A 21009-nucleotide genomic window follows, 5' to 3' on the forward strand; every position below is an offset into this window, starting at 1 on the left:
GAACTCAGGGTGACCAATCACTGCCAAGAACCATAGTAAAGGTGGTTTTGAAATCTTAGAAGTGGGTCTTAGTTGTGCATGGGGTCCTATAGATTACTTAGGACCTTTAAGAGTATTTTGCTCCTTACCCACTACCCCCACACCTTTGTTTCAGCACTGAACCTAAACTGACATATCCTGTACTGGCTCCTGCCTTTAAGGAGATTTCCCAACAGACACACCCCACTGGGTCTACCTGACAAACCAGTATTAAGAGGCGAGGGGGTGTCTGTTTTTCCCATTTCTCTTCTATAAATAGGATGTTTTGGGGGAGGAAAATTTGTGAAGATTTTAGGTGAGCCCGAGGCCTTGTTTTTCAAAGCCAAGTTTCAGTTTATCTCCATGCCCCTGCTTTCCTTTCTGTGGACTCAACAAATTTTTCTAGGTTTTCCTCCGTTGGGGCATCTAAAGCAGAGTTAAAGTAAAAGCTTGGCCCCACTCAAGACCTTCATTCATATTATTAAAGTTTGGGGCTTTTTTTGTTAAACCTAATCTCCATACTCCCTCCTGTGCCTTTAGCCACCTGACTACTTCTATAGGCCTCAGAGTTTGCTAGGCTGGGAGTGTAGTTCAGTGGTAGAGCTCTTGCCTAGAATGCAGGAAGTCTTGGATTCAATCCCCATTATCATACACACACACAGATTGTTGGCAATGACATGAATTTTTTTTTTTTTTTTTTAACCTTCCAGTACCTTTAAAGTGGGGGAAATTTACTTCTAGGAGCTAAGATAAATTTGGAGGTATGTACTGATCATGATAAGGGGAAAATGTATTTTATCTCCAGTGGATAGTATTCTTACATATTTACATATAATTTTGTAAGGGGTTCTGGGGATTGGACCCAGAGATACACTACTATTGAACTATCTCCCCAGCCCTTTTATATTTTACTTTGAGACAGGCTCTGGCTAAGTGGTTGAGGCTAGCCTGGAATTCAGGATCCTCCTGCCTCAGCTTCCCATATCTCTGGGATTACAGATGTGCAACACTGTACCTGGCTCTTAAATCTAGTTTAAAGTCATAAAAACAATCTTTTTTTTTTTTTTTTTTTTTTTTTTTTTTTCCAGTGCTGGGGATCAAACTCAGGGCCTTGTGCTTGCGAGGCAAGCACTCTACCAGCTGAGCTATCTCCCCAGCTCAAAACAATATCTTTTCAACCAAGATTTTAGCTATCTTGGGATGTCTATTCTAAAAGCTGAGAATTTCCTAAAATATGACTAAGGGCTTAGGATAACTTCTATTTAGGATTCCCTTTCCCCTATACTCCTGTGGAAATCTTTTAGTGTGATTTCCTTCAGGCTTCCTCAACTTCAGTCTGATAAAGTTGGACAATATCTCTGCACCCTATTTTAAAGGCCTCTTTGTAAGTATCTGAGTAGAAGAAAAGGAAGCAATCTGCTCCAAGAGTCAAAGTGAACAACCCAGGCTTTAGATTCAGGTAGAATGGAGCTTGATTTTTCTGAGGACCATTTTCCATATTTGCGGGTGACGTAGTACAGGGGATTGAATTTGAGGACACTCGACCACTGAGCCATATCTCGAGTCCTGTTTTGTATTTTATGTAGAGACAGGTTCTCAGTGAATTGCCCAGCACCTCGATTTTGCTAAAGCTGGCTTTGAACTTGCAATCATCCTGCCTCAGCCTCCTGAACTGCTGAGATAACAAGCATGCGCCACCGTGCCCAGCACCATTTTCTATGTTTTAAAGGGAGCGTAAGAATACTCCTTGACAAATGAGCTACTTGAAAGCATAGCACTTGGCACATAGTAGGTGTTGTGGTATTCTGGCAGGCAGGGGTAGAGTGGGTAACGAGAAGTTTCAGGGATAAATGTTTCCCAGGCAGAGACTTAATGGATTAGAATTCCGTGAGGCTGAGGCATATACTAGTCAGAAGTTGTAGAAGAAACAATAATTAATGAATTGGCCTTTGCTGGCTTTGTGCTTGCTACAAGGGGTAGGATGGCATAACTCTAGACATAGCTTCCTCCACTGCAACACAAGTTATAAAGATGATGATGTGGTAGTTGATTGATCAACAATCACCTCAGCACCCAACTCAGTGCACTACACACAGTAGTAAGCAGTTAGCAAATGTTTGAGGGATGAGTATAGGGAGCTGCCAACTCAGGATAGCCTACTTTATTCCTACCATCCTAACAAAAGAGGACAACATGGAATGATTAAAGAAATTGTGTCAGTGTACTTATCCTTTGGCCTTCAAGTCAATACATACTTAATAATCATGGAGCACCTAACATTTTGTTGCCTGCAATGTAAAACTCCCTTGCCCTTTTTTAGAGCAAAGCTGCAAGAAAAGTTCTGCCCATTGTGACCATTTTTGAATGCCATTTAAAAATTCTTACTACCTTCTGACTGTGCTGCCCCCATACACACACACACACTCAAGTAATCTTCTTCTCCCAAAGTCTTGTCTCTCTCTCTCTCTTTGTATTTCAGGGTGTCTAACATACCAGAAGATGGAGCCAAGATACAGAGTGGTGCCTATGACTCAGATCAACTGCCCTCCCCAGACAGAACTTCCTGACTCTCTGGAAAACTAGATTAAACTACTTTCTCTGACAACCCTTGATTCCATCACCACTGAAACTTGAGAATCAACTCTAACCATCCCACTCCCAGGTGAGGGGAGTAAATGGGAGTTATTGAAATCCTCACAGTCACCCACAAGTTCATTTCCCTTCATCCTTTACTACAAATCTGACCATGTTTCTATTTTTTACTGTGTAAATTAATCAAATACGGGTAGTCCTGTATCATAGTTGTAACAATGGAAAGGGATAGAAGGGATAAAGGAAGTTGAGAGCTGGGATGGGAATGAGAGACAAAAAGCTTATGTAGGGAGCAGAGGCAGAAGTCGGCTACCTCTTTCTGAGGTGATGGAGTTTATGGGGGAGTGTATTGGGAGTAAACTGTACTATTAAAGAAAGCATGGTCAAAGAGTGCAAGTCTTGGATTCAAAAGCCAGCAGAGCTAAAATTAAGTGGTCTCTAAGGTCCCTTTTAAGTACCATGGGTATGAAGGGACTCCGACAAGTGACCTCTGCAGATTTTTTATTCCAGCCTTAAAGCTGTTATATCCATCTATTACAATGACTTCTTGTTGCTGTTGCCTTTTATCATATACCCGCCCTATGGCAGATCATTTATAGAAAATTCACCTCAACAGTTGGAAGTGATACTATTATTCTCATTATAAGAAAATTTAGGCTTAGAGAAATAAAGTAATTTGCAAAAAAAAAAAAAAAAGGTAGTTAATGGCAGATGCAGGATTTACACTAGGTCTGTCTGGTTCCAAAGTCTATATGCTCTTCAACAGTTTCCAACCTACCTTAAGGATCATGTAAAGAAAATGTATGGCTAAAGGGAAATGATTACCATCAGTTTCTCTCCCACTCTCACTCTCCAGTTCTCCTGCCCCTTTCCTCAAAGACACTGGACACATTGCTACTTTGGGCTTTGGGCTGAAACGCTGCGGGTTTCTCAATTTCAGGTGTGTGTAACAGTTTCCTTCTTCCGGTCCGCCGGAACCACTCACACAGCTGCTGGTGCTCCGTGGGATGTGCCTCTTCAGAGCTCCAGGCGGTGGTGCTAGGACAGAGTGACAGCTGTGATAACCAATAGGCAGGGATATTGTTGTGGTAGAGCCAATAAGGAATCTGGTGAAAGAGAAGCGGCGATAACCTGAGAATGCAGGCACTGGTTTGAAGGAACATGGGGTTATATCAGAGGTGGAGATGGCTCCGGCTCCCAGAGTTACCAGCCTGCAAGCTACACACGGTGCGTGAGGTCCCCAAATTTCCGAACCGTCAGACCCATCCCAGCCTCACGCCACTATTCCCAAATTTTAGGGCTACCCTGGCCCTAAAATTAGCTGTTTTTTTTCTGTCAGAGGCCAGGGGAGGGCAGAGTCCCTTAGGACCCACCGCCTAAGACCCTTTATTACCCAGTTCCTCTTAAAGACCAAGGATTAGGATCAAGGCCACTTAAAATATCCACAAAGCTCACCATCCTCAATCCCCAACGATGGGATCTGCGTTACCTCCTAACATCTTTCTCTTCAGGCATCTGTGCCGACCCCCCCACATTGGTTGGTAGAACGGATTGGTCTTTTTGAGGAGCTATGGGCTGCCCAGGTACAGCGGTTAGCCAGCAAGGCACAAAAGGAACCCCGGACTATTAAAATATCACTTCCTGGAGGCCAGAAAGTGGATGCTGTAGCATGGAACACAACCCCTTATCAACTAGCCCGGCAGATCAGGTATCAGGTCCATCCTGTTTTATCAGGAGTATCCCTCTGCCCCTTTTCTTACTCTACCTGATCAAGGAAAGAAACTTGGGCTATTCTATTCCATCCCCACTGAGATAACTTTTCCTAAGTTTTTGTTTTTGTTATTGTTTTTTGTTCTGGAAATTGAACCCAAGGGTGCTTACACTGAGACACATTCCCAGCCCTTTTATTTTTTTAATTTGAGACAGAGTCTCTAATTGCTTAAGACCTGGCTAAATTGCTGAGTGTGGACTGGGACATGTGATTCTCCTGCCTCACTCTCCTGAGTTGCTGGAATTACACACATGGGCCACCATGGGCAGCTCCTAAGAAATTTTATCTACATTAGTTTCAGAGTTTCTTCCCTTACTCTGTTATCTGCTGGGGAAATAAATGATAGGTTTGGGCCGAGGATGTTCCTCAGTGGTAGAGTGCTTGCTTAGCATGCATGAGGCCCTCGGTTCAAACCCTAGCACTGAAGAAAACCAAAACAAAATAAGATAGGTTTCATTGCTCTAGAAACTCATTTGCCCTTTGTAGATTTAGAGTTGCCAAGAGATCAGCCCCTCCTTTCCTTGTGGATTGTAACCCTGACTTTTCCTTCATCCCCACTCCCCACTGCTGAAGTTTAACACTAGCAGATACAGCAGTGGCTGCTCAAGTGAATGGAGAACCTTATGATATGGAGCGACCCTTGGAGACAGATTCTGATCTCAGATTTCTGACATTTGATTCCCCAGAGGGGAAAGCGGTAAGTTTCTTCCATATGGTGAGTACAGTGCTTAGCAAAATAAGAGGCAATTAAGTCGGAGACTGTAACATTTGTTTTGCCTCATTTTCTCCATTTGCATTTGGGATGAAGACCAGTCAGACTGCATAACTGTCTGAATTTTTTTTTTTTTTTGGGGGGGGCGGGTGTACCAGGGATTGAATCCAGGGCATTTAAACACTGAGCTACATTTCCAGCCCATTTTCTTTTTTATGTTGAGATAGGGTCTCGCCAAGTTGCTCAGAATCTTGCTCAGTTGCTGAAGCTGGCTTTGAACTTGCAGTCCTCCTTCCTCATCCTCCCAAGTCTCTTGAATTCCAGGCATATGCTGCTGCACCTGACTATGATGAAAGTTTTTACTTGGTCTTAGTCCACGAAGCAAACATCATTTGTGCTAGCAAAAGGAAGAAATAATAAGTTGAAAAACAGAAGTATAAAAGGCCTGTTCAACATCCTCATTTCTTGAACTCAGTCATTGTAAGTCATCCATAATATACAGTTCTAACATGGCTTTCACAACTGAGTAAAGTCTGGTTCCCCTCCTGACTTTGTTCTCTTCATGTCAGCTCAGATAACATAGACCTTGTCTGTGATCCAGAAAAATGAAGTTCTTATGTCATCTTTGTATGGATAGTGACCAAATCCTAGAAGAGTAGCTGCATTGTACTAGATTCCTGGGCTACAAAAGAAGTAGAACCAAAAGACCAAACAGGGCTGGAATGTAGTTCAATGGTAAAATGTGTGCCTAGCTGCATGCATAAGGCCCTGGATTCAATCCCCAGTACCAAAAAAGACTGACTGGCTTCCTGCTTCTATGCTATGGGATTGGGAAGTACCAAGGATTGAGGAGTGGAGCTGTGGCTTCTCTGTACTGAAAAAAGAGAGGACACTGGACTTCTGCTTTCTTTTCTTTTTCTTCTTTATCTTTTTATTTTTTATTTTTTTACTTTTTAGTATTTAGCAGTCACCTTCAAAGTCGGGTTCTCCATTTTATGATATTTATTCTTAAATGAACATACTGATTTTCCTATCAGCTTCTCTGAGGAAAGGATCAGAGATCTAGAGGTTAAAAGAGAAATTTATGAACTCATGAACCCTTTTCTTGTGAACCCAGGTATTCTGGCACTCTAGCACTCACATCCTGGGGGCAGCAGCTGAACAATTCCTGGGTGCTATTCTGTGCCGAGGTCCAAGTACACAATGTGGGTTTTACCATGATTTCTTCCTGGGAAAGGAGCGGTGAGTAGTACAAGGAAGGAGAATGATTCTGGAGTGGTTTCTGGGGCCTGGGGCATGTTCAATTTGGAAGAGAAATCTGGGCAAGGGCCTCTCTAGTCCTCCACTGTGATATTGGTACCAACCTCACCATTAGGTCACATCCTCCTTCATCTAACTGTGCTTGAAACTTCTCTAGTCTTCATGAATTCTTCAAATTTTACTTCATATCCTTATTACTATTGTCCTAATTTTATCCATCCAGATTCCCTGCACTCAACTTCTAACCTTTTTTTTTCTTTTTTACTGAGGATTTAAACCAGGGGTGCTTTACCACATAGCTACATTCTCAACCTTACTTATTTATTTATACATACATACATACATACATACCAGGGATTGAACCCAGGGATGCTTAACTACTGAGCCACATTCCAAGCCTTTTTTATTTTTCATTTTGGGCAGGGTCTCAGTCAGTTGATTAGGGCCTTGCTAAGTTGCTGAGGCTGACTGAATTTGTGATCCTCCTGCCTCAGCCTTCTGAGCTGCTGGGATTATAGGTGTGCCCCACCATACCTGGATCAACTTTTAAATTTAAGCACAGAGGGCTGGGGATATAGTTCAGTTGGTAGAGTGCTTGCCTCGTAAGCACATGGTCTTGGGTTCAATCCCCAGTACCACAAAAAAAAAAAAAAAAAAAATTTAAGCACAGAACTTTTCTTCCAGCTGTAAAATCAGCCTTGGGGTGGGAGTACATAGCCCAGTGGTAGAGTGCTTCCCTGACATGCACAAGGCCCTGGGTTTGATCACCAGCATCACAGTGGGGAGAGGGGCTGTACTTTATTTCCTACTTGTTTTCTCCATGTTTTTCTGTCTTTGCCCATAACTCTAGTTTTTGGTTTTTGGTTTTGTTTTTTTTTGTAATTGTTGTTGTTTTGGTTTTTTGGTACTGGGTATTGAACTCAAGGGCACTTAACCACTGAGCCACATCCCCAGCTCTTTTTTGTATTTTATTTAGAGACATGGTCTCATTGAGTTGCTTAGGGCCTTGCTAAGTTGCTAAGGCTGATTTTGAACTTGAAATCCTCCTGCCTCAGACTTCCCAGCCTCTGGGATTACAAGTGTTCGCCACCACATCCAACTTAGATTTTTTTTCTTAAAGAGCAAAACTTCACTCCCTGGTCAACTGGTGTGTCACCAGGTAATGTCTCTCCAGAGGAAGCAAACTGACCAACTCCCCTCTTTTTGCAGGACAGTCCAGGGCACCGATTTGCCTGTTTTGGAGCAGATTTGCCAGGAGATTGCAGCTGCTGCACAACCCTTCCGGAGACTAGAGGCTTCCCAGGATCAACTTCGTCAACTCTTCAAGGTGGGGTGATGAAGCATATTTTCAGGAGGAAGATCGAGGCTTGAAGGAATAGGAGCTGTCTTTCACGACATCTTTATGGGACTAAAGACTTTGGGTCCCTCTCCCTTCTGCCTTCTTCTAGGATAACCCCTTTAAGCTTCGACTGATTGAGGAGAAAGTGACGGGCCCAACAGCAACAGTATATGGGTGAGTGTTTTCAAGATTAAAGAAAACAGGGAGAGGGCTGGGGATTTTGGTAGGTAGAGTGCTTGCCTGGCATGTGTGAAGTTCTGGGTTTGATCCCTAGCACTATAAAAAAAAGAAAAGAAAAGAGAGCAAGGTGGGGAAGTAGTGAAAAAGGCCAGAAATAGGATAAGGGAAGGAAGATAGAAGATAATCTATTACTCCAGGAAGAGAAATGGAAAGAATTGATTTTTATCTGCCGTTGCTCTGTCAATAGAACAGATCCTTCCTCTTCACCTTTTTCTGACATCTAAAGACCGTGAAAGGGAGAAAACTAGACACATAAGAATCTGGAAAGCACTAAGTGGCCTTTTTCTTCCAGGTGCGGCATGTTGGTTGATCTTTGCCAGGGCCCCCACCTTCGGCACACTGGACAGATTGGAAGACTGAAGCTGCTAACGGTTGGTTGTGAAGATGTAGTTAGGTTGAGACTCCTGTCTTCACAGGAGTGAGCAAGAGAATGGAAAGATGATCTTCTTTCCCAGCCCCTTCTTTGTTCTTATGGCTATGGAGGGAACCCAGAAGGAAGAAGAAAGATAATTAGTCCTTGCACTCAAAAATCTCCTGATTTGATGGCAGATTCTGCACACCCTGCCAGAGCTCAGAAACCAATTCAATTTTATTTGGTTTTGTGTTTTGTTTTTTTTTTTCCCCAGGACTGGATTGAATCCAAGGGTGCTCTACCACTGAGTAGCATCTCTAGCCCTTTTTATTTTATTTTGAGATAGGGTCTCAGTAAGTTGCCTAGCTGGCATTGAACTTGCAATCCTCCTGCCTCAACTTCCTGAGTTAGCTGGGATTACAGGCATGTGCCACTACAACTACCCAGAAGTCAATTTAAAGTCCCTAGTTTAAGCCAAGTGCAGTGGTGCACACCTGTAATTCCAGCAGCTAGGAGCCTGAGGCAGTTCAAGGTCAGGATAAGCCATGGCAATTTAAAACTCTATCTTAAAATTTAAAAATCCCCACTGAGCTAGGAATATAGCTCAGTGGTATAGTGCTTCTGGGTTCAGTTCCTAATACTGAAAAAAATAAACTCCCTAGTCTAACATCAGTGTTAAGGAAGAGGGAGCAGGAGAGTGTGAGCGGACTAGACAGGAAAGAAGCCTGAGGAGAGAAGGTGCATCATCCAGGAGGATGGATGAATACCATTTAATAGGCACAGGGAAAATACCCTCAGTCAAGGGCATGCCTTCTACTGAAAATACTGTTCTTGGACAAGGCAAGTTGCTAGAATGGGATGAAAGCAGGGAGCAAAGGGACAGGCAGAAGTGTAGAACAAAAAACCTTTACATTAGTCCTCACTCTGCCACTAATGAAATGTGTGGCTTTGGGTAAATCTCCTTACCCGTTTTCCCTATCTACCAAACGAGACTATTCCTATACTGATAAATCCATATCATAGAAACAATGAAAGTCATCAAACACAGGAAAAAGTATTTGAGGAAAAGTGCTATAAAATGTAGGATGTTTCAGGGCTCAGGATGTAGCTCAGTGGTGGAGTACTTGCTTAGCATGCATGAGGCCCTTGGTTCTGTCCTCAGCACTAGGGGGAAAGTAGGCTGTTATGAGTATTTTTAAAGAAAAGAGCAAGCCAGGCATGGTGACACACACCTGTAATCCCAGCAACATAGGAGGCTGAGGCAGGAGGGTTACAAGTTCAAGACTAGGCTCAGCAGCTTAGCAAGGCCCTAAGCAACTTAGCAAGACTGTGTCTCAAAAATAAAAAGGACTGGGATGTGATGTGGCTTAGTGATTAAATGCTCCTGGGTTCAACTCCTGATACCAAAAAAAAAAAAAAAAGAAAGAAAGAAAGAAAGAAAAGAAAAGAGCAAGCATAGGCTTTGAATTTCATGTGACAGGAATAGAATGGAATGTGAAAGATTGACTTTTCTAACAGAGAGGGGATAGATAGACTGACATTTGACCAGAATTTAGTTACTCCCCTGAATAATCATTGGCTCGAAGGGGAAGGAATTAAGCACAGGGGTACTGGTTGGGCAGTGAAAATGGGGAGAAAGAATGGTGGCCTGATCAGGTTAGACTTGAGCAGGACATGTGTAGGAATCAAGTCAGGCAAAGCCGAGGCAACAATTGTGGCCAGGAAGTCCTGAAGATGAAGGTACCATCCTACTATTGGTGATGATAGAAAAAGTAATGAGCAAGATGAGATGGGATCATTGTCAAGGGACATACCTGTGACAACACTGAGAGTATCATGAGGCTTGAAGGAGGTTGGGTGCTTTCAGTCCTCATGATACATACCCCTTTTTTTGTGTGGTGCTAGGAATTGAGCATAAGGCCTCATATATGCTAGCCAAGTGCTCTATCACTGAACTGTTTCCAACCCTATTTTCAATTCTTTTGAGTCAGGGTCTTGCTAAGTTATCCAGGGTATCCTTGAAGTTGTAATACTTCTGCCTCAGCCTCTCGAGTTGCTGGGATTACATTTGTGTATTACATAATTCTAGTGACTCCAGAGGCTTTGGCAGTAGCATCATAAATTCAAGGCAGCCTGGGCAATTTAGTGAGACACTGTCTCAAAATTAAAAATTAATGTAAAGGACTGGGAATGTAGCTCACTGGTAAAGTGCCCCTGGGTTCACTCCCCAGTACTGGAAAAAAAAAAAAAAATTCTTGTGTTACCATGCCCAGCCTCATCTTCCCTTGATTTCCTCTGTCCTCCCACAGAACTCATCATCCTTGTGGAGGTCTTCAGGGGCTCCAGAAACACTGCAGAGAGTGTCAGGGATATCCTTTCCCACAGCAGAGTTGCTGAGGGCCTGGGAAGCACAGAGGGAGGAAGCAGTGTCACGGGACCACAGACGTGTTGGGAAGGTACAGAACTTGGGAAGAGAGGGAGGGATGGTGATAAGGGTCATAAGGGTTGGAAAGATGTGAAAAATCCTGATTCTTTACTTTTTTTTTTTTTTTTTTTTTTTTTAATTTTGAGGGGTGTGGGGCAGTGGGTATTATGTATTGAACCCAGGAGTGCTATTACCACTGAGCTATATCTCCAGTCTTTTATTTTGAGACAGAGTCTCTCTAAATTGCAGAGGGCCACACTAAGTTTTCAAGGCTGGCTTCCAACTCCAGATTCTCCTACCTCAGCCTCCCAGATCACTGGGATTACAGGTGTGAGCCACCACACCCACATAGGATCCAGATTACAAAAATAGGAACAGATTCAGTCAAACAAACCGAGCCACTCTGTTAGTTGTTTCTTGTGGATTTAAAGCCCTCCCCTTTCCTTGAAGTAACAATTACCTTTCTGTCCCCAGGAACAGGAGCTCTTCTTCTTCCATGAACTGAGCCCTGGGAGCTGCTTCTTCCTGCCACGAGGGACAAGGGTATATAATGCCCTGGTGGCTTTTATCAGGGTAAGGGGGAACCAAGTCCAGGGAAGACCAAGGAGGGGCTGGGGAAGAAGCCAAGGTGTTTGAGTTTTAAAAGAGAGATCAGGCAGGGAACAGTGGTGCGCACCTGTAATCCCAGTGACACGGGAGCATGAGGCAGGAGGTTCACAAGTTCAAGGCCAGCCTCAGCAAAAGGCTGGGGATATAGTTCATTGGTAAAGCACCCTTGGGTTCAATCCCCAGTACCAAAAAAAAAGTGGATCAGAAGCATAAACATAAATATTGTAAAGTGCTGGTAACCTTTAGCAAGGTTGTATGGTATGCATTGGGGAAGCATTCACACCATAGATGGTATGTGGGACGTGGGACGTGGTATTTAATAGCTTATAGCTATTGGTTAGAATGATCTGAGAGCCCAGTAGTATCAACCAGGTCCCTCCCTGCCCCTCCTTTCACAGTACACTGACCTTCCATGTCTGTACCCTCCTGTCCAGGCTGAGTACGCCCGTCGTGGTTTCTCAGAGGTGAAAACCCCCACAATGTTTTCTACGAAACTCTGGGAACAGTCAGGGCACTGGGAACATTATAGGGAAGACATGTTTGCCCTGAAGCCCCCAGGCTCTGACAGGTCCATGAGCTCCCAGAGTGGCTGCTCTGCCAAGCATCCCACAAATATGTTCGCCCTCAAGCCCATGAACTGCCCTGCACACTGGTAAGCTGGGAGCCAGGAGGCCTGGGTCCCCTGGGGCTGGGGTAACAATTGCTAAATCTAAAGTGATAGAAGGCACCTTGGGGTCTGGGGATATAGCTCAGTTGGTAGGCACAAGGCCCCACAAAAAAAAAAAAAAAAAAAAAAAAAAAAGCAAGCACCTTGTAATGAGTACTGATATACCTAATTGAATCTCTAGCTAACCATGTGAAATTGGGAAAATCCTTCTACCTCTTGGGTCTTGGTCTCCTTACAAGTAACATCAAGGCTGTACCTGTCACAGAACAGAAGCACAGTAAATAATGCCTGTTACTGTGTAACAGAAATTCACTTTTAAACCAGGCATGTTTCAGACAGGACTTAATGGAAGCTTGTGCCAAGGTGGAGGAGATGGTAGTTGACGATGCAGAGAAAATAGGCAAGCAGATTAAGGGGAGGAGCAGTCTTCAAGAGCTAGTTCTCCCTGTGGCCCCTAACACCCTCCTCACCCCAACCTCAGCTTGATATTCGCCCATCGGCCCAGATCTTGGCGGGAGCTGCCCTTACGACTGGCTGACTTTGGAGCCCTGCACCGAGCCGAGGCCTCTGGCAGTCTGGGGGGACTGACTCGGCTGTGGCGCTTCCAACAGGATGACGCTCACATCTTCTGTGCACCAGATCAGGTGGCTGATCCCCAGCTCCACCAAAGTGTCTCTTGAATCACCTTTCATCCTCTGACCTCCAACATCCCTTTCTTTCAGTTGCCCTCTGTATATACTATAATTTGCCTACCTACTACCCCCAGTTTTCTTCTGCTATTCTGTTTTCCCCAAACTACCATCACCTCAGATCTCTAACTGACGCACAGCTCACCCATTCTTATTTCCTGCCTCTAGCTGGAAAGAGAGATCCAAGGCTGTCTTGATTTCCTCCGCTCTGTCTATGCCATTCTTGGCTTCTCCTTCCACCTGGCACTGTCCACCCGGCCATCTGGCTTCCTAGGAGAACCTTGCCTTTGGGACCAGGCTGAGCAGGTGAGCAGGAAGTAGGGAAGCAGAGGCAGATAAATCACTCTCTAATGGAAGGGGAGGGGATAAGTCAACCAGAGTCCTCAGATAGAGGAATATGCTGAGGAAGTCATTAGTTGGGGATGGAAGGGGTGTTTTGCTCAGATGAAGGGAAGTCTCAGATGTATTCTTCTCGTTTCATGCCCTCTAAAGGTCCTTCAACGGTCCTTGGAAGATTTTGGAGAACCCTGGGACCTCAACCCTGGAGATGGTGCCTTCTATGGACCTAAGGTAAACTAAGAATCCTGCTTACAATTTTTATTCATATTTTGTTTTGTTTTATCAAATATTTAGTGATACAAAGAAATATTTTTTAAACATGTAGGATATAAAGAAAAGCAGTATATTTCCTGCTTCCATGGAACTTGCAGGCTAGAGATTGTTGTGGAAGGTAAATAGAATATGTCAGCATCATGGATCAGTGCTATATAGATACTAAGGGGGTACAAGATGGGAGTTAGCATGGCTCAGGGGACAGGAAAGGCTTCCTGAAGGGGTTACTCTCCAGTCTAAATGTATTTGTTGACCAAAAATCGATCTGTTTCTGGCCTAGGCACTATGGTACATACCTGTAATCCCAACAACTTGGGAGGATGAGGAAGGAGGATCACAAGTTTGAGGCCAGTCTTGCTAACAGACTCCGACTCAAAATAAAAAGGACTGGGGGTATAGCTCAGTGGTAAAGCACCCCTGGGTTCAATCCCCAGTACCCTCCCCCCAACCCCCACGAAAAACATCGGTTTCTAGAGGTACAGTGTATGTAGAGGCTAGAGCTAGGGATGAGAACTCACATGACAAATTGGAAGAGAAGCCAGGTGCAGTGTCATATACCTGTAATCCCAACAATTCGGGAGGCTGAGGCAGGAGGATTGCAAGTTCAAAGCCAGCCTCAGCAACTTAAGGAGGCCCTAAACAACTTAGCTAGACCCTGTCTCAAAATAAAAAGGACTGGGGAGGTAAAGTGCCCCTAGGTTTAATCACTGGTGTGAAGGAAGGAAGTGGGGGAAGGGAAAGGGAGAAGAAAAAAGAATATAAATGGAAAGAAAGAAAACCAGAGGGAAAAAGAATATAAATGTTAGCTAAATTCAGTATAGAGGCTGTTAGGAGCCCAGTGCAGTGGCCTGAAATGTGGCCTATAGTCCAAGCTATTTAGGAAACTGAGGCAAGAGGATAACTTCAGCCCAGGATTATGAGGCCAACCTGGGCAACACAACCAGACCCTGCCTCAAAAACAAAAACAAAACACACACATTCACAGGGGACTGGGATGTAGCTCAGAGAAACAGTGTTTCCCTGGCATGCATAAGGCCCTGTATTCAGTCCCTAGCACTGCAAAACAAAAACAAGCAAAAAATAAACGAAAGTGCAAAAGACTATTAGGTATTTTCTTTTTGTTTTGTTTTGCAGTACTGGGTATTGAACTCAGGGCCACTCATACAAGGCAAGTGCTCTACCATTTGAGCTACATCCCCAGCCCTTTTGATTTTTATTTTGAGACAGGGTCTCACTAAGTTTCCACAGCTGGCCTCAAATTTTCAATCCTTCTGCTCAGTCTCCCAAGTAGCTGGGATCATAAGTATGTGCCACCATACCTGGTGGCTATTAGATTTTTTTTTTTTTTTTTCAGTTGTAGATGTACACAATACCTTTATTTTATTTACCTATTTTTTTTTATTGTAAACAAATGGGATACATGTTTCTCTGTACATGGAGTAAAGGCATACCATTTGTGTAATCATAAATTTACATAGGGTAATGTTGTTTGATTCATTCTGTTATTTTTTTCCCTTCCCCCCACCCCTTCCACTTATTTACTTATTTTTATGTGGTACTGAGGATTGAACCCAGTGCCTCACACATGCTAAGCAAGTGCTCTACCACTGAGCCACAACCCCACCCCCGGCTATTATATATATATATATATTTTTTTTTTTTTTTTTTTTTTTTTTTTTTTTTTTGCGGGGCTGGGGATCGAACCCAGGGACTTGTGCATGCAAGGCAAGCACTCTACCAACTGAACTATCTCCCCAGCCCCTAGATTTTTTTTTGAAGGACTATTTTCTAGTGGATAGAGTCAGACAGAAGTGAATGAGTGAACACAGATCTTTCAAAAATTTTGACTCTTAAAGGCAGGAAAGAAGCTGAAGGTGTCTGACTAGTCAAAAGAGATTTTTATGAAGGGAGGGATTTGAGAATGTATAAGTGCTGTGATGAGAGGGCATTTGTTTAGGAGGGGGGGGTCAAAGTGAAAAAAGTGAAATACAAGAGAAAAGGTTGCAGAAGAGGGAAATAGAAAATTATTGGGGAGGCTTGAGGTGGGATCAAGAGCCCTCTGTAGAAGGGACCACCTTGCCAATGTACTCAGGCAAGAAGAAAGGCTGGGGATAGATGCAAGGAGGGTGTATAGGTATGGGGACAGGAAGCTGAGGTATATTCCTGTCCCACAATATCAATTATCAAAAAAAAAAAAAAATCAATTATCTGAATTCTTCATGAGATAGGAAGTAGAATCATTTGCTGAGATACAGTGGAAGAGGGGAGAATTGTCAGTGAAGGGGTTGAAGATTTGAAGAGAAAGGAGATACAGAAGCTATAATATGAGCTGGGCACAGTGGCACACCTATAATCCCAGTGACTCAGGAGGCTGAAGCAGGGGGATGGCAAGTTCAAAATCAGCCTCAGCACCTTAGCAATGCTCTAGGCAACTTAGTGAGAGCCTGTTTCAAAATAAAAAATTAAAAAGGGCTAGAGATGTAGCTCAGTAGTAAAGCACCCCTGGGTTCAATCCCCAGTACAAAAAAACCCCAAACTTATATGAACCATGTAGCTAAAATCTTTTTGGTGCTCAGTAGCTACTGTGGGATGTGCTGGCATTGTTTGGTAACATACATACTATTATTTTTTTTTTTTTAATAGTCTCAGGATTGAACCCTAGGACTCAAGCATGCTAGATAAGCACTTTACCTCTGTGCTACATCCTGCGATTTTTATTTTATTTTTGAGACAGGATCTTGCTAAATTGACGAGGTTGTCCTCAAATTTGCAATTCTTCTGTCTCAGCCTCCCAAGTGACTGGGATTACAGGCATGTGCCACTGTACCTGGCTCATTTTTATGTCCCAAATGTTTATTCTAGCACAGGGTATTTATTTAGCAACTCAATAAATAGTTAATGAAAAGACTGAAGAATAATGAAAATATTTTATTGATTGATTTCACTAATAAAACAAAGCAATAAAATATTTGTTACTTTAAAAAGTTCAGAAAAGTTAAACAGTGTGCTCAAGGCTAGAGATAAGAGTTAAAAAGAGACAGAAAAAAGCTTGAAAATTTCTGAGAACAACATGACAGCCAAAGAATTGCTGGCAGTAGCAAGGGACCAGTTGAGTCTTGAAACTGTGAATCCATGGTGGCATTAATCTCTGCCTTTGCATCTACGTGGTCTGTGACAAGTTGGATAGCACAGAGCATTTCTATTGCAGAGTCAAGGGGATATGAGGTTAAGATGCTGCCATGGTGGCATTTTGCCATATGGAAGTAACAAAAGAACAATGAGTAGTACAAGGAACTAGAAAACTATTATAGCTGCATGGGGAGAGAAACAAAAGTCAGAGGGACTTCTGGATGGGGAGAATAAAGAAGAATAAAGGACCTTAAGAGTTGAAGAGCCAGTAATAATAGTAATTATCAGCTGGAAGACCAGAGTAGATCTTTGAAGTGAGCCAGGGTTGCCCATGCCTGAAATTTTAGCCACTCAGGAGGCCAAGGCAGGAGCATAACACATTTCAGGCCATTCTGGGCAAATGAATGAGACCCTCTCTCAAAATAAACTAAAAGAGCCTGGCATGGTGGCACAGGCCTGTAAATCCCAGAGGATCAGGAGGCTGAGGCAGGAGGATCTCGAATTCAAAGCCAGCCTCAGCAAAAATGAGGCACTAAGCAACTCAGTGAGATTCTGTTGCTAAATAAAATACAAAATAGGGCTGGGGATGTGGCTCAGTGGTCAAGTACCCTGAGTTCAATCCCTGGTACCAAAAGAAACAAACGAAAAAAAACCCTAAAGGATTAGTAATATAGCTTAGTAGTAAAGCACTTGCCTAGCATGTAGCCCTCGGTATAATCCCCAGTACCATACACACACACAAAAAAAACAGAGTAGGTATTTGGTGAACTGTTCAGAAACACAGCCAATGGGGTAGGGGAGGGGCACTGGCAGGATGAATGGTTAGCTATAGTGTGTGTGGGGCTGAAGGTCTCTGTGAGGAGGAACTCATGGAATTGAGCAGCTAGGGTGTGGATAATAACATCATTAAGGGGAGAGAGCCACTGCCATAGTGAAATGGAGTTCAGTAGAGAGGTGAAGTATAGTGGATGACATGATTCTCCAAATAGTCCTGACACGGGCAGGAGGAAGAGTGCATGGTGCAGATAATGAAGATACTGCTTCTGGTTTCTTTCATGTCTTCCTATCCATCTCCTATAGATTGATGTGCACCTCCATGATGCCCTGGGTCGGCCCCATCAGTGTGGAACAATTCAGCTTGATTTCCAGCTGCCCCTGAGATTCAACCTCCAGTACAAGGGGTACAGAAGCTTTTCCCATCTCCCTTTTCCCTTGACAGCCAATGGTAAACAACTCCCCCTCATCCTTTCAGCCTAGAATGGAATCAAATCCTCCACACTTTCCCCTGCCCGGGGTTAAATATTTCTTAAAAACTTGAAGGTGATCTTATGTGTACAATTTGTGATACTTTCACCCTTTTTCTTTCCAAGGAAGGCGGGGACCCTGGAGCAGCCAGTCCTCATTCACCGAGCAGTGCTTGGTTCTGTGGAAAGGCTGTTGGGAGTGCTGGCAGAAAGCTGTGGGGGGAAATGGTGAGTTATTTGGTGTTAGATTTCTGTTCTGGCCTTCACAACAGATAGTTCATGCTCCAGGTCCTGCCCCACTTCATATCCCATATCTGCTCCCTGTAGCTACACTTCTGACCTGAACCAGAATAAATAATTTTCTACCTTGTTTTCTCTCATCCAGGCCACTGTGGCTGTCCCCATTCCAGGTAGTGGTCATCCCCGTGGGAACAAAGCAAGAGGAATATGCCAGAGAGGTGAGAAGTTGGACTCAGGGAAGGAGCAGAAAGGAACAGTAGGGAGTCTGGTGCTCAGCAGTGGATAGGAAGAGGCTACATCAGATAGTGGGAAGGGCACAGCCCTTACAGCCACAAGACTGCACTTGAATGGCAGCTCTCCTATATGCTCTAAAGTCTGTCTAAAAAGTATGGCCAGGTGTGTGGTGGTTCACGCCCGTAACCCCAGCAGCTTAGGAGGCTGAGGCACGAGGATCATGAGTTCAAAGTCAGCCTCAGCAAAAGTGAGGTGTGAATAAGCAACTCAGTGAGACCCTGTCTCTAAATAAAATATAAAATAGGGCTGGGGATGTGGCTCAGTGGTCAAGTGCCCCTGAGTTCAATCCCTGGTACCCAAAAAAATAATAGTAAGACCTGCTGGGCATGGTGATAAACACCTGTGATCCCCGTGATGTGGGAGGCTGAGGCAGGAAGATTGCAACTTCAAGGCCAGCCTAGGCAACTTAGCAAGATCCTGTCTGAAAATAAAAAATAAATGAATGTTTGGGGTTGTAGTTCAGTGATGAAGTGCCCTTAGACTCAGTCTTCAGTACTGAAGAGGAAAAAAATGTTAAACACTACCAACAGAGCACTTGGTACAAAAATGAGCTTGGGTAAAGTTGGGTTTATTTTCCTTTCTAAAGAGAATCGAGAATATGGATGGCACCAGAGTTGAGCAGCTGGTTTGGGTAGTAAGGGCTAGCAGCAAGCAAAGTCCAGGGGGTAATGGAGGACTCTTCTCCAGTAAGACAGACACAAATGCTGTGGGTTGGGGATGGAGAGGAGGTCTCAGTATAGCAATGAGATGAGGCGAGATAATTTGTGTGAATTGGGGAACACTGAGGCAGAGGATGAGGGATGGGGAGTAGGGTAGACCAAGAAAGAAGGACGTTTGTTTGACTGTCCCATCTCCTCAGTCTTCCATTGAATTCATTTCTTGTCACCAAACATGTGTCCCAGGTTCAACAGAATCTGCAGGCTGCAGGCCTGGTCAGCGACCTGGATGCTGATTCTGGATTGACTCTCAGTCGGAGAGTGCGCCGGGCCCAGCTTGCCTTCTACAATTTCCAGTTTGGTAAGAGAGTGGCTGCTCAGGACCTCAGAGCCCTGTTCTCTCACGTGTCCTTTTCATTCTTCTGTCTGTTAAGTCTATTAAGTTTGATTACGTGCATATTTGGGTTAATCGGGGCTCATTACCTGAGCTGGATAGGAACCTGACTCATTTGCCCTAAGTTGCTTTACACTGTGCCTCCCCACAACTCTGTCCCTCAGAACAGTTTTCCTCTTATTAACCCTACCCTGGGGGGGGGGGGTTTGGGATAATTAACAAAGGAAGTATCAAAGACAGGATGGGTTAATAAGGCATTAATCAATTATCCTTGTTTTATTCTGCACATGAATGGAGTCAGCCCCTAAGGATTGAGGAGAAAGGCCTTGAGACAAGTCTTGCTCCTAGTTTTTTACATTATCCAGAGTTCAGAGCTCTTGAAGATAAGGAGCAGAAATTCCTCGGCCTGATTTTCTAGTTTTACATATCCCCCCTTCCCCTTCCTCTCCCTCCCCCCACTCCCTGCCCCGCAATTCCCAGTCTCACATACCATTTCTCTTTATGCCTGGTTCTTGATCTGTTTGTCTTTCTCCGGGTAACACTAGTATCTCTGACCCTGGGGCTCCTGACCAGAAGTGATAAGTAGATCCTGGAACATTTCCTATCTCCTCAGGATGAGCAGTGAACTAGAGAGAAGGAAGGGCCAAAAATATTCTTTAGACCATATCTAGACTCTGCTCCCACCCTTCCTAAAGATTTAAGTCTCTTAAATTTCTGCAAAGTAAAAGGAAATAGCCCATACGGGTGACTTTATCCTGAGATTCCCAAACCTCCCTTCCTCTTCCTGCAGTGGTTGGCCAGAAAGAGCAGAGTAAGAGAACAGTGAACATACGGACTCGAAATAATCGCCAACTTGGGGAGTGGGACTTGACCAAGGCTGTGCAACGGCTGCTGGAGCTCCAGAATACCAGGGTCCCCAATGCTGAAGAAATTTTCTGAGCCTTTGTTCATACATGAGGCAGAGACCTGCAAAAGCCATCAACCTCCCTTAATGGCAGGAAATTCCATCCTTACTAACAGTCTGGGGTCCCCCAGAATCCTCAGAATTGCGTATGTCTGCTCTCCTGAAAAGAGACTTGGGGGCTGGGGAGGCAGCTCAGTGGCAGAGAGCAAGCATAGGTCCTAGGTTCAATTCCCAACAATGCAAAAAAAAAAAAAAAAGGACTTGGTTTGGGGACCTCAAGAGGGAGGGAAGATGTGGTATTTGGATGTGAGAAGAATGAAACAAAAATAAATAAATAAACTTGAAACTGCTGTGTCTGATCTCTGACTCCTTAAAGAAGGATAAAAGGGAGTTCCACAGGCATGGTGGCACACAACTGTAATCCCAGTAGCTCGGGAGGCTGAGGCAGGAGGATCATGAGTTCAAAGCCAGACTCAGCAATTTAGCAAGGCCCTAAGCTACTTAGTAAGACCCTGTCTCAAAATAAAAGAGTAAAAAGGTCTGGGGATGTGGCTCATTGGTTAAGCACCCCTGGGTTCAATCCATGGTACCAAAAAAAAAAAAAAAAAAAAAAAAAAAAAAGAAAGAGGGGAAGCTCCATTCTGTCACACTCTTTTGTCCCTGAGTTGGGCACGACTCTCATTGGTAGGGGAGCTACCTGTTCAGGCAGCTGTCCTGTTCCCCACTCTAAATTCCTTAGTGTCCTGATTCCCTAGCCCCAATTCCATAGGTGTCAGGTCCCTTTTCCACAGAGGCAGCGTGCACAGAAAGTGAGGCTCAGATGTCTCTTGCTCCATGATTCTCTGAATCAGTTTCTCTTAAG

General features: G+C 44.0%; 2 protein-coding genes and 1 long non-coding RNA gene across 8 annotated transcripts in view; 2 read left to right on the top strand and 1 right to left on the bottom strand.

Moving 5' to 3' along the window:
* Window positions 1–3306, top strand: part of RPRD2 (regulation of nuclear pre-mRNA domain containing 2) — a 96077-nt gene extending 92771 nt beyond the window's left edge. Inside the window, exon 12 of the mRNA XM_079107034.1 lies at window positions 2498–3306. Within this exon, the coding sequence (XP_078963160.1) occupies window positions 2498–2585 (88 nt within the window). The 3' untranslated portion in view covers window positions 2586–3306. The remainder of the gene's footprint in view (window positions 1–2497) is intronic.
* The window catches only part of LOC306642444, a 158594-nt gene extending 148007 nt beyond the window's left edge, over window positions 1–10587 (bottom strand). Inside the window, exon 1 of the long non-coding RNA XR_013758522.1 lies at window positions 9517–10587. This is a non-coding gene — a long non-coding RNA (uncharacterized lncRNA). The remainder of the gene's footprint in view (window positions 1–9516) is intronic.
* TARS2 (threonyl-tRNA synthetase 2, mitochondrial) lies at window positions 3518–20505 on the top strand. Of its 6 annotated transcripts, none has more exons than XR_013758338.1 (18): window positions 3518–3837; window positions 4122–4318; window positions 4955–5078; window positions 6211–6335; window positions 7563–7680; window positions 7802–7866; window positions 8225–8303; window positions 10594–10740; window positions 11184–11282; window positions 11717–11970; window positions 12467–12629; window positions 12843–12980; window positions 13167–13244; window positions 17496–17640; window positions 17790–17887; window positions 18045–18117; window positions 19096–19210; window positions 20034–20171. XR_013758338.1 is itself a non-coding variant. In XM_079107299.1 (18 exons), exons 1-18 carry the CDS (start codon window positions 3772–3774, stop codon window positions 20180–20182), a joined length of 2193 nt encoding a protein of 730 aa, XP_078963425.1. In that variant the 5' UTR covers window positions 3536–3771; the 3' UTR covers window positions 20183–20505. The 6 variants fall into 6 exon arrangements, 5 of the variants coding, with proteins under 5 accessions (XP_078963428.1, XP_078963429.1, XP_078963425.1 ...); XM_079107299.1 differs by having other exon boundaries at window positions 3536–3837; window positions 17496–17596; window positions 17786–17887; window positions 20034–20505; XM_079107301.1 differs by having other exon boundaries at window positions 3538–3837; window positions 11184–11252; window positions 11753–11970; ... (1 more) ...; window positions 17786–17887; window positions 20034–20505.
* Window positions 20506–21009: the final 504 nt, after the last annotated feature.

The sequence above is a fragment of the Sciurus vulgaris genome, assembly GCF_902686455.1.
Source record: "Sciurus vulgaris genome assembly, chromosome: 1".
NCBI classification, from domain to species: Eukaryota; Metazoa; Chordata; class Mammalia; order Rodentia; family Sciuridae; genus Sciurus; species Sciurus vulgaris.